This window comes from Sphaeramia orbicularis, chromosome 17 (assembly GCF_902148855.1).
Source record: "Sphaeramia orbicularis chromosome 17, fSphaOr1.1, whole genome shotgun sequence".
In the NCBI taxonomy this organism is placed as follows: Eukaryota; Metazoa; Chordata; class Actinopteri; order Kurtiformes; family Apogonidae; genus Sphaeramia; species Sphaeramia orbicularis.
Window position 1 is genome coordinate 25312164 of NC_043973.1, and position 12154 is coordinate 25324317.

The window sequence follows — 12154 nt, forward strand, 5'->3', positions numbered from 1 at the left end:
GCTGGGAGTCCTATCACACAAGACACGCAGAGTGGGGTGATGGTTGGGGGCTGGCTGGTGGCCCGCAGCACCTGAAACCTATTAGACAGCTTTGGAACATTCCACAGGGTTCTTCCACTTTGGCCAGAGGGCATCGTAAAGGTCCTCACAGAGAGGGTTGGTGCAATTAAGACAGCAGCAGCAAGCAAGGTGAAACACTAAAAATCAGCCCGATATGGAGGACCACGAGATACGAGAGCATCGCAAACGCCACTGTCGTTTGTATTGTCATTAGGAAAGAAAACATATTTTTTGCATCAGATCCCTCTCTTTTCTTTGATTCTAGCAGAGAAATAAAATATGTTCTAAATTCACAGGAAATTTATAAAAGAGCACTATGATTAAAACATTTACCGTTGGCAAGCCAAGAAAAACTTTTATTAACTTTTTATCAAATGGTTTGCCATCTGGACTTAAAACAGTAGGAGCCCAATAGTGAGCTGACACTAAAAAACAAACATGCATAAACACACTCAACTTCTGCCAAATTTCTTGGTGATAGTCTTATCTGCTGTGTGTATATATATGTTTTAGTGGTATCAAGGCCCATCTCTTTGGCTGGATCTGAGTCCATGCCTCCGTGTTATGCTCACTGGGTTTAGCTCTATGGGTGTCTGTGGCCTCTCCTCTGGCCGCCCGTGTCCATTTGCTCTGCGGGTATGGCAGGCCTGAGCTGACAGATGGCCGCCCCTCTCCATTCCGCTCCAGAGTAACACAGTAACTGGTTTTTCCTCCGCCGTTGACCTTGCCACAGCCAGCCAGCAATCCAGGCTGGCACTCGGCCTGTCGAACAGGAGGGTAATGAAGTCCAGCGCTGCTCACATGATTATTAAGGCTTTGACGCTGGGGGGCCTTTCAGAACCCTATCCCCCTCCCCTCTCCTCCCCTGTCTGCCATTTACACAGGCAAAGTTCGATGAGGATAGTCATTCGTTACATGGTATTTTGGAAAAACCACCATTGTGCTCCATAAAGAGAGTCAAAACTTTTTGTTGTACTCCTTTTAGAGTCTGTTTTTTATTCTAAAACTAACCTCTCTGCACCTATAAAGCGTGCTTATCGACAATTTTGAGAATAACACTGTAACTCTTTCCTATTTAGTAACATATGATAGCTACTTGTGTCCCTGCGTGCATGTCATTCCAAAAACACACCAAGTGAGAGGCACAACACAAAGTTAGATCGGATCTGTCACAATACTATTGGTGTTGACAACCTCTAAATGCAATGCAGTTCACCAGTAGCCTACCACTTTACTCTCACTGTAATTCCCCCTTACCACAAGTATCTCTAGGCACGCTTGGAACCCTGGTCCCCTCAGGGCCAGACTGGGATTTGAGAGGTGTAAGTTGCAGCTCTGACCTTTACTAAGGCAGGACTGTCTGTTTGCACTTCTCCCATAAGCCCCCCTCCAGTCAGACTGCTAAGCAACCCCATCAGACCAGGGGTGCGCATGCACCTACGGCCTTGGTGACATCTCAGAGACCATAGGGAGGTGGAGTAATGCAGAGGTTAATTCTGATCATCTAGTATTTATGGGCTTCACTTCAGAACAAGGGTTGGCATTAACACTCTAAAGGAGACATCCCTCCTGTATATCAATAAAACATGGCCAGAAGCACAGGAAGAGCCTACCTTTATTCAGGTCACCCAAGACTGTGTCTACACTAGCATAGTATTTGCAAAGTACACCAGTGAATCCTCCATTAAATGAAGATCCATAAATTTAGATCCAAATAGGTCTAATAATTGTACATGGACTTCTATGATCATACTTTGTTGACAGTTTGTGCTGTACAATCATTATCCAAGAGCGAGCCCTCCAGGCCGTCACTGAAAAGATTTCACACCATCACCATGATCACATCAAGCTAGCGTATTGCAATGCAGTCCAGGGCAGCAAGTGTTCGCTCAGAGTTTGTACAAACAGGCTGTATGAACTGAGAGCATCAGATATTTTCTCACATGTTGGCCTAGTCTGTGAGGTGTGGGGAAATGTCAGGAAAATCAATAGATAAGGACCACATCAGACCGAGCTTGTCTGGCCTAGCAACAGAGCATCCCCATGGTGATGTCAATTACCTCTGCTTTACAACAAAAACACCGGGAAGAGCAAAACAGTCTCTGCAATGCTGTAAAACTTTTAATGCAGTCTCCTGGTTACAGTAAGGAATTTGTAAGAAACTTTTTTTTCTTGTTTTCAAACCAGACAGGTGGGTAACACACAGTGAATGTGAGAAATTTATTGATAGCTTTTTTTGCAGCTCACTTTTCCATTCTCTTCATGGGTGCCACATTAGTCAGAGAGAGGTATAATGTAACGAGCAGTAAGGTGCGCATAATTGCATATTAGCAGCTACACACTTGGCTGCACGGGAGGTGACTGCGCTAACGAACAGAGAGGCGTTATTAATCACCAATTAATAAAAGCAGGCAGATATCACACTCAGAATATGGCATGCATGGTTTCCTTTGTTTCCACTGGCTGGTCCAAGCCTGTTCTCTTATTTATTTCATAAGATTGATCCTGTTCCTGTGCTGTGCTGTCTATTGAGTTCTGACTCTGATCCAGCCCCCTAGGAGTCAAACGAGAAGTGTTTGGCCATGTTTGTTAGCAGATTACATGTGTACGTGCTCTATGAATGAGTCCCAGAAACTGAGGGAACAGCATCAGACCCCCCTAATCAAAGAGGATTAAAGGAAAAGAAACAAAGAATCACAACATCATATTCTCATTATGCACCATGACGAAAAAGAAATATTTAATTGAGCAGTAAATGTGTTACCACGAGGACGCAAACAGTGATGTCGTCCATGTAATCAACATATACTGGCCAAGTTGCTCTGGGGTACTAGTCGAGAGGATATGTGTCAAGGATAATTTACAGCCCATAGCAAAAAACAAAACAAGACTTTTAGCTTCAAATACTGTTACAGTGTGCCTCCTGTCTTTTCCCCCTCTAACCGCCAACACAGTGTGTTTTGCCAGGTTGGAGCTCAGTTAATGTGAAAATGTGAGCGCTAGATGGTGAGACAGAGCAAAAGGGAGGGATAGTGGGCAGATAGGGGTAAAGGAGAAAAAGAGAACAGTGAGGAGGAGGAGAAACTAGAGGAGAGCTAAAGGCCTCTCACTTGCTCTCCTCTCCAGCTCTGTAACGGCCCACAGTGCCTGCTTCACACAGAGCGGCCAGCTGTACAGCAAATGTGCCTTTCCCTCTCCGCCCCCGAACCTTTCCACCCCTCCAGTGCCCCCCTCTGCCTGGGCCGACCAGGCCACTGGCTCCTCTCTGTGAGAGAAGGCTCCTCCCTGACTTGGCTTCAAGCACAGTGCTGTCACCAACCCAAAAAATCTGTAGAGGTGACCCCAAAAACACTTTTCTGGGAAGTGGTTTGGTTTGTTTGTTTGCGATTGTCCTTCTGAGCACTGCCACCTTGGCAGTAGCTGTTTGGAATGGACAAGAGTGAGATGGAAATTGGATTGAAAGCAGATATAACAGAAAAGCAAAAACCTTTTCACCTTTAAAACCCTTTAAGACAGAGGTCTTGCTTCAAAACATGTCAGGGCTCTGAAAATCTACAGAGGGACATTTGAAACAGTGCGATAAATGGGCCAAGTGTGCCCCCCATGAGCCTCCAAATGTCATAGTTTACACAGGGGTCAAAGTGAAGCAATGGGGTGGCATGATGGCGTGCTGCTAAAACCAAACAGGCTTTTGTGTCAATGAAAGACCTTCAAAGATCCTCTTAAAAACAGATGACTTTGTCAGAGCACTTGGTTTAAAATATTTTGTCCTTTGCAATTACTACAGACCCTCATGGCAAATGGACAAATTTTAGTTCTAATCTCAAAGAAAAATTAAAATAAGGCATTTGATAGTGACTGCAGCAGCTGAAAGCTGTATAAATCTGTGTATCTCTAGAGAAAAATCGGACACCCTCAATTCTGTAAGTGTGCCATGCCAAAAAAACTCTAAACTAAAGAGTGGCCAGCTGTCTTCTGGCCTGCTATTAAATTGCTCCTTGGATGGTGGCGATATCATTTTTTTCTCCATAGGAGTATCACACCAGGTCCCCAAACAGAGCGACCAGCTGTACAGCAAATGTGTACTGATCCATCTGGGCCCTAGCAGGCTGCGGCCTCCATCTTAAGACACGTGGGGCCGTTCACAGGCTTGGCTGGGGCTGGTCTGCTACACACCCTTCTGCACCCATGGCCACCTCCTTCTCTTTCATTTAGCTCCATTATCATAGTAAATGTCGAGTAGCTGGGCACCAGAGCTGCACTTTATGTCTGTACCAGGACCGTCATCATCTGAGTGTAATATCCATGCATCAAAATGTGCTGGCAGTCATACAGAAGAGGCAGCCATGAGCACTTTGGTCCAACGGGAGGTGGCAAGGGTGGTGGCTGAGTGCACTTCGTTTAGGGATGCTATTGTATTACAAAGGCAGCTAATATGGACTTGTCTGGGTGAGACAGGCTCAGGTTTTGTTGTTCCATACACTTAGCACTATGGTTATGTCACGCCACATCACTATATATAGAGTTATCAGTGTGAACTGACACCATGGAGCGGGGCATGGATGAAAACAACACCCCTATGAATCCAGCGTCTGCTCCATTACCTACGCTAATAACGCTGACAGCTGAGCGGAGATGACCCCAGCCCCCTGTTTCCCCTCTCCTGTGCAGATGGCCATTAAAAGGAGAAAGTGTCCCTTTTTTCAGTAGAGAAGGTATTTAGAGCTTTTCCAAATGACTATTTTTTTCTGTGTTTTTGGCCCAAATTGGCTTTGCAGTGATTATAGGCTGAATCAAATGTAACCCCTTCCTAAGTTTATTCTTCAAAAACTACAGCATAGTAGTTCAGCATTAACACTGTCCCCGAACTATGACAAACCCCAAGAATGTTTGCTCCAAACCTCTTTGTTAAACAGAATTTCTGTATATTCCTTTTTTCTGCACCTTGATTCCTTTGTGTTTGTTTCTCAAAATGGGTACAACTTTTTTTTATCCTACCAAATTTTCATTACAGCAAGTTCTGTTTTCTCTGCATTTTGCAGATCACAAAACAAATGTATCTGACAGAAACCCTTTAGAGGAGTCTGATGAAACCCGTGATCACGTTGAATACAAAGCAATGGCATATCAGAGAAGTAAGACATCAGACAATAACCCAATCACCTATCCTCCTGTTATCTTAAGCTGTCTGAATTCCACTATTATGGGGGAACTGTGTGCTTGTGTGGCTGAAAGACATAAAATAACCAGTAGGGGGGTTTGTTTTCTACCCTCCCAGTGTGCTCCGTGCCTGCCTTTGCGAGAGAAAGGACTAATGCTGGCATGGTACTGTATTAGGCACCCCCAGTAGAATAGTGGGTGAGCAGATCTCAAAGATGAATACAAAATACACACCTACACACTCTCAGCTTGTCTCTCTCCTTTGCAAATATACCGCAGCATCAAAATCACAAATCACATGCTTCTGATTGTTTATGCACAAACAGTGGGTCCCTGATAGAATTGCCTACCGGTCCTGATAGAATTGCCCACCGTGTTTAAATTCACCTGCGCCTAGAAGCGTGTCCCAAACAGAGAGGCGGTTTGGTTCCAGATCAATGAGTCTCTCTCCCACTGAAGACAACAGATAATGCAGTGTAATGAAAGAGCCGCCAAACGAGCTGAATAAATGAATGAATAAAGGAATGTGAGACCGGAATTCAGACGCCTACTTACTGCAGGCAAGAAAACCTGTTTTCCAATTGTCTGTTCGCTACAAATTTATTCTGCCTGTCTACAAATGACAACAAAAAGTAAAGACATTTGGAAATGTGGAAGTTAGTGTTTTAGCAGTGCACTTTGATTAGAAGCCTTGTGAAAGAAAATGAGAGATTTGGATTCTCTGAGATCAATGTAAAACAGTGACAGAAATATTTTTCTTTTTTTTTTTCAGTTGATTTGATGCCATTAAAGTGCCGCATTTTGCTTTCTTTCATTTCATTTATCTAAACACACCAGTTAAGAGGCACAATAAACCAACAAAGGTAATGCTGTAGATTAAAAACAGCAATGTACAATATAATTAGGACAACATTTACAGTTTTACTCCTGTGTAATAATGATATATCTGTACAGTGTGCACAAATACAGTGTTAGGGGCAAAATGTAAGATGCAGAGGGTAAAAATCTGGGAAGTAAGCTATATGGAAGCGCTGAAATAAAATTATTAAAGTGCTACAAAATGCATCACATCATCCTTCCTAAACTTCTAGCTTTGTTGTTCATAATACTGTAAAATGTTAAAATAGTATAAGAACAGTCATGTGTGCTGATGTGAAATATTATAATCCTTAATAGTCAAATAATGTTTACTATATAAATGCTTTTTATGTTCCCAGATTCTTACTTTTATTCCTTTACATTTTATGCCCTTTTACCAACAGTGTACATACTTTACAGTGAACCTTTATTATAAAATGTTACGCTGTAAATTTAGTCCTAATTACAATGTAAAATGTTGGCTTTAATCTAAAACAATACCCAAAAGAACTAAAAAATGTAACAGGAGCAATATAAGGATTTTACACACTGCTGTCAGGTAAAATTTTGGAATATTAAACAGTAGTGAATAAAAACTGTTTGGTATTTATGTGGTAAAATAATCTGTATGATTCCACTACTTCAAACCACCTTCATTATAGAGTGGCTTGAAGCGGAGATATTTTTCTGCACAAGCATGCACACAAACTATATTTTACCATTCACATGCATGAAGAAAATGAAGATGATAGGTTTATAAATGCACAACACTGGGGATGCAGTTGATGGTCAAAATATTAAAATAATTCCACCTATTTGGTGATGTGATCCAGATACTTGTGAGCCTGAATGAGACAGGGTCAAATATTTCATTACATATAGCATATCAGTCCTTTGTATGTGTTTCAGCTTTAAAAGTATGCAAATGTATTTAAAATTCTAAAATATTTGTTGTAAAATTGATTACATTTTCCTGATTGAGTTGTAAATTTGTATTTATGACAGTGACACAAAACATTTGTAATACACACCTAAAGGCATCACTGGTTAAATTTATGTTACATATTAGAAATGGTTAAGAAAATGTGGAACCATTTACATAGATATTACACAGGGACTGCTTTATACGACTTTGTCATTTCGGGACTGCAACAGAGACCATAATGAATAAAACAAAAAGAGTTATCTCCTACCCAGCATGTGGTTGGCCACATGAACTTGAATGTCCCATTCACTGTAGAAAACCATCTGACATTTGATGCACTGGTATGTCTTCTTCTGTGAATAACAGCAAAGAGAAAAAGGATTTGTTGTAGCAAACTCTGAATTAAAAATAGAAAAATAGAAAAATGTTGTTTTGTTTTACTAATTTGACATAGCAATACAAAATAATACACAATCCCTGAATTTTTTGAGGAGTTCTTTAACAGTACCTCTTCAGTTTGTGAAGGGCTTGCTCTGGGCATGGGGGACACCTGGGGAGTCTTGAGCTGGCCACTGTTGCTGTCTCCTGTCTGTTCCCGATGCACTGTTTGGATATGGTTTTGTAACTCTGCTTCAGATTCAAACTTTACATTGCAGCTGGAACATCGTGTCTTGGCAGCAGACGATGAGGATGTGGAGGAGGATGAGGATGATGAAGACACAGCTTTGCCTTTCCCCTCACCAGGGCTGAGACTCTCCCCCTGGACCCATGTGGCTGTAGTTGTTGCCGGAGTGCTGGCCCTTCCCTGCTGTTGTTGTTGCCTTCCTCCATTGACTGTTGGGCTTGAGCTCTTGGAACCAGCTGCTGTGACACAGGATGCACAAAGTCCATAAGGCAATCCATTAATGTCCAGCTTCACTAGATCCTGTTTGGATCTGAAATCTTTCAGGCAAGAGGCGCACTTAAAAGGTTTTTGGGCGTGATGTTGCTGTTGGTTGTGACAGACTGCATTGGTGCGGCCCATGGGTTGATTGGAGGACATGGTGCCTGTTTTTTGCATGTGGAAGGTACCGTGAATTTTGAGCTCCAAAGTGGAGGTGACTGTCTGCATGCATACCACACAGCGAAAACCTGTCAGGGAGTTCCTTAGGTCAGGGTGCATCTGGCAATGCTCCAGGAAGTCTTCTTCACTCTGGAGTGGCATCTTACAAATACGGCAGCTGCCTGTGTCTAAACTCTTGCTATGGGTGACCTTGTGCTCTGTCAGGGTGAGCAAGGAAGGGAAGCGCTCCCCACAGATGGGACACATGTAGTGTTTGACAGGCCCAAGGTGGGTCTGCATATGTTCCCTTAGTCCAGCTTCAGAGAAGAACGTGCGGGAGCAGACATTGCACTTGTGGTTGCCCTTGATCATTTCAGCTTTCCTTTTCATCATGGCACTCTCACCAGGGCGTATATTGTGGTCCCTCAACTGATGATTAGTGAGAAGTGACTCCATAGTGTAAGATGCCCCACAGATGTCACACCCATACATGGGCTCTGCAGTGTCCACCTCTTCCTCACTACCATCATGGCTGTTCTGAGACTCCACAACAGATCCTCCTACTGCCCCACTACCATGGCTGTTAGTTAGAAGACCTTGTAGTTCAGCATCTTCTTTTGGTTGGCTGTCTCCACCGCTAATAGTGGAGCCATTAGCACCACAGTTCTGCGCCTTTCCCTCAAATACACAATGTTTCTCCCTTAAATGCTTTTCCAAAAGGACAATAGCATGAAAGGCTTTACTACAGAAACGACAGTTGTACTTCTTGCTGTGTGTAGTGATGTGACACTGCAGCTCCACCTCTGTGCCGAAGGACTCACCACAAAAGATGCAGCGGTGAGCACGGCCCTGGTTTTCCAGATGGCTGTGTTTGACATGGAGCTGCAGGTCTGTCTCATGCCTGAAGTCCCAGTTACAGGAAGTGCAGCGGTATACTTTCTTTTCGTTGCTGTGTTTTACTGCAAGGTGGAGCTGTGTAGACACTTTGGAGTCAAAAACCTCCTGGCACAAAGTGCAACGAAAGAAAACAAAGGTATGCATGTCAAGTAAATGCTTCTGTAGGTCATCCACTGAAGTGAACTGTTTGTCACAGCTCTCACAGATGTAATACGTGGAGGTAATAGTGAAGTGAATTGTCACATGCTTTAGTAGGGACTCTTGATTAGGGAACTCTTTGTTGCACTGTGGGCAGGTGAGTTGAGGCTGCAAGCCATCAAGGTGTGTTTTTAGGTGAGTCTGGAAAAGATCTAAACTGTTATACTTGGCTCCACACTGGTTGCATATAAACTCACTGTTAGTGCGTGAGGCTGAGCTGCTTTGCTTCAGCATGGCAGTTTGTTCCACAGATATTGGAGAAGAAGGACTAAGAGTGCGCAGGGATTTCTTTCCATTGTTGATGTAGTTCAGTGCCAATGGAATGTTCTTGTGATTCTCCTTGATGTGCTTGTTGAGCTTCAAAACACTGTTGAAAATGGGAGAATTGGTGCAGTACGAGCAGGAATATACCTCTACTATAGGTTCCTTGGGCGTTACTGCCAGGGGGGAATCAAAGCGCAGACTTCCCCCATCACAGTGAGTCTGACGAACATGTTCTTCCAAGGTAGCCTCTGTCAAGAACCCCATGAAGCACTGGGGACAAAAGAAGGCATTGCTCTCCTTGGCTACTGGACTAGGAAAGCCATGGGAGCAGCGAATGTGTTCCTGAAGAGCATTGAGATCACTCAACACCTCAGGGCAGAAGTTACACTGGAGGAGGGCGTCAGGTAAGCTGGCTAAAAGGGCAGCATGGTCCTCTGCATTATGGACCTGCTTAAGATGTTCATTTAGGTTCAACAAAGATGGCAGAACTTCCAGACAAAACTGGCAAGTGTGAGCCTGTTCTGGCTTGTCCAGATGCATTGTTCGGAGGTGTATTTGAAGCACAGCCAAACTGGAGAACACTTGTTTGTTGCAGTAAATGCAGCTGTAGGAGACCTTAGGTTGTTTGGAGGACCGCCCTCCCATATCTGATGTGTTTTGGGCAGTCCTCTTCCTCCTGCCCCTTGTCTTGGGTACAGGTGGTGCTGTCTCCACCATTGTAGAACTATCAACAGAGAGGTTAGAGTCAGGGGTGGTGCTTGAGACAGAGGTGTAACCCACAGTTAGCAGGGAAGGGCTGTTACTATGGTTACTAGATTCAGGGAGCTGGTGGATGTCCATGTGGGCATAGAGATCCTCAACTGATACAAAGTGCTCAGAGCATATAGCACAGGTGTGGCCCTTCCTGTCACGACTGTGGGCCTGGTCTATGTGTGTCAGCAGGGTGCCTTCATCACTGAAGGGTTCATGGCAGTAAATACACTGCAGGGTGGCACCCAAACCCCCATCCTCTGATGGAGAGCACTCTGGGTGGCACTCAGCGATGTGCCTCTGCAGCTCTTCAGGGACATCAAAGCCTTCTTCACAGCGGCTGCATTTGCGGGTTTCTTTCAACTTCCATTCATCAGCTCTAGAGAGGCTTGAGCTACTGCCATCTTTGCCCCTTTCGTGTACTTGCATGTGGCCGTGGAGAGAGCTGGAGGAAAGGAAGCCTCGGCGGCACACAGGGCACTTGTGGGGTTTGTTGGAGGCGTGAGTTTTCATGTGGATTTTGAGGTGATCACTGCGCGAGAAGGCTGAGTCACATTCTCCACAGTGGTACTTCTTATCACCAGTGTGTAGCTTCACGTGTCGATCACGACTGCGCTTGTGCTTAAAGAGGCGGCTGCAAAAAGTACAGCTGAAAGGGAGTTTATCGCCGTGGCTCTGCTCGTGACGCTTCAGGAAACTTAGGCGACTGAAGGACTTATCACAAAACTGGCAGGGGTATGGCAGGCCAGGGCCTCCTTCGTCCTCACCAAAATCATAGTCCTCACAATGTCCTGGAGAAGTTTGATCTTTACTGGATGGAGATGATGCTGGCCAGGAACATGATGGATCATCTTCAATATCTGCACCGTCTGAAAGACAAAAGGCAGAAAAAAAGACTTTAGGAGTTTATTAAGTCAGAGTGGAAAATTCTGAAACACAAAGAGAGAATAAGGGAGGTGTTTTGTAAGCAACTCATTTGTCTCACTCTTTCGAATAAGAAAGGTGGGCCACCACTGTGTTATTTGTCATGGTAATTATAAAGTAGTGGTGTATGAATTTAGAGGTCTTTGCAACTTAGAGCATTTTTTTCTTCAGCAGAAACAATACTTCTCCTTAGGTGTTATCTAAAAAGTTACATTTAAATATGCAATTTAAAGTATAATTAGAGAAGAGAATAAGTGGAAATACTTTTACAACAATTAACCTTGTATGTGGCCATGTAATGGCTTAGCCCACTGTGACTCAAAACACAATCTCTCTGACATTTAAAGCCAACACAAGACAATGGGTGTACTTGAGGATGTAGGCCCGGCATGAGGTAAATTAGAACATTTCTATTATTCCTGAACAATTACTAAATAATTTTTTTGAAAAATATCAGCCCTTGAAGTGACCTTAAAAGAAGAGGATAAAAAGACAAGGAAAGCAGTTCTCAAGGGTAAAAGGGAAGATAAAATGTGCAATTTAGACCACAGCTATGCATAGCCTTTAGGAACTCTCGTCTGCAAAACAGATGATTTTCATGAAACATGGCCCTTTCAGAACATCAGTCAATAAATATCAGATTATAGAATATGCATTATTATCATATTTGTCTGTGTAGTCTGTGCTTAGCCATGAGGCAACTGATACTCGATGGATGACTGTGCCATGTGCAGATACACTATGCAGGAACAAGGAGGGGAGAAGGAAACGAATGGGGGAAAACAAATGAGTGATTAACTATCAAACTCAAGGACAAGCAGGTGTAGAGAATGACCAGGGAGCACCCGTCAGATGACAATACATAAACACAGTTACTTTAATGTGTCCCTATTCAAATCACTTCTTTGCCGACATTCCATTCAGCTGCTGCACAACACGGTGATATGAATGGAAAAGACAGAGCACCACTTTCCACAAGTTCAAAAGGTTACAGACCACATCTTCCCCTGCCGAATTCTAAGTGCTGTGAACTTCCTTACCTAAATAAAACAACGTAATCCCAACCCCTTTCAGTC

General features: G+C 43.6%; 1 protein-coding gene across 4 annotated transcripts in view; it reads right to left on the reverse strand.

Annotated features, from left to right (window-relative positions):
- Positions 1–12154, reverse strand: part of znf521 (zinc finger protein 521) — a 90614-nt gene that overhangs the window by 40989 nt on the left and 37471 nt on the right. For 3 of the 4 annotated variants that reach the window (XM_030160779.1, XM_030160781.1, XM_030160780.1), the window contains 3 exons: positions 7512–11023; positions 7272–7356; positions 6891–6923 (listed from right to left, as the gene is read on the reverse strand). In XM_030160779.1, the coding sequence (XP_030016639.1) occupies positions 6891–6923; positions 7272–7356; positions 7512–11023 (3630 nt within the window). The remainder of the gene's footprint in view (positions 1–6890; positions 6924–7271; positions 7357–7511; positions 11024–12154) is intronic. The other variant, XM_030160782.1, reaches the window with a different exon arrangement.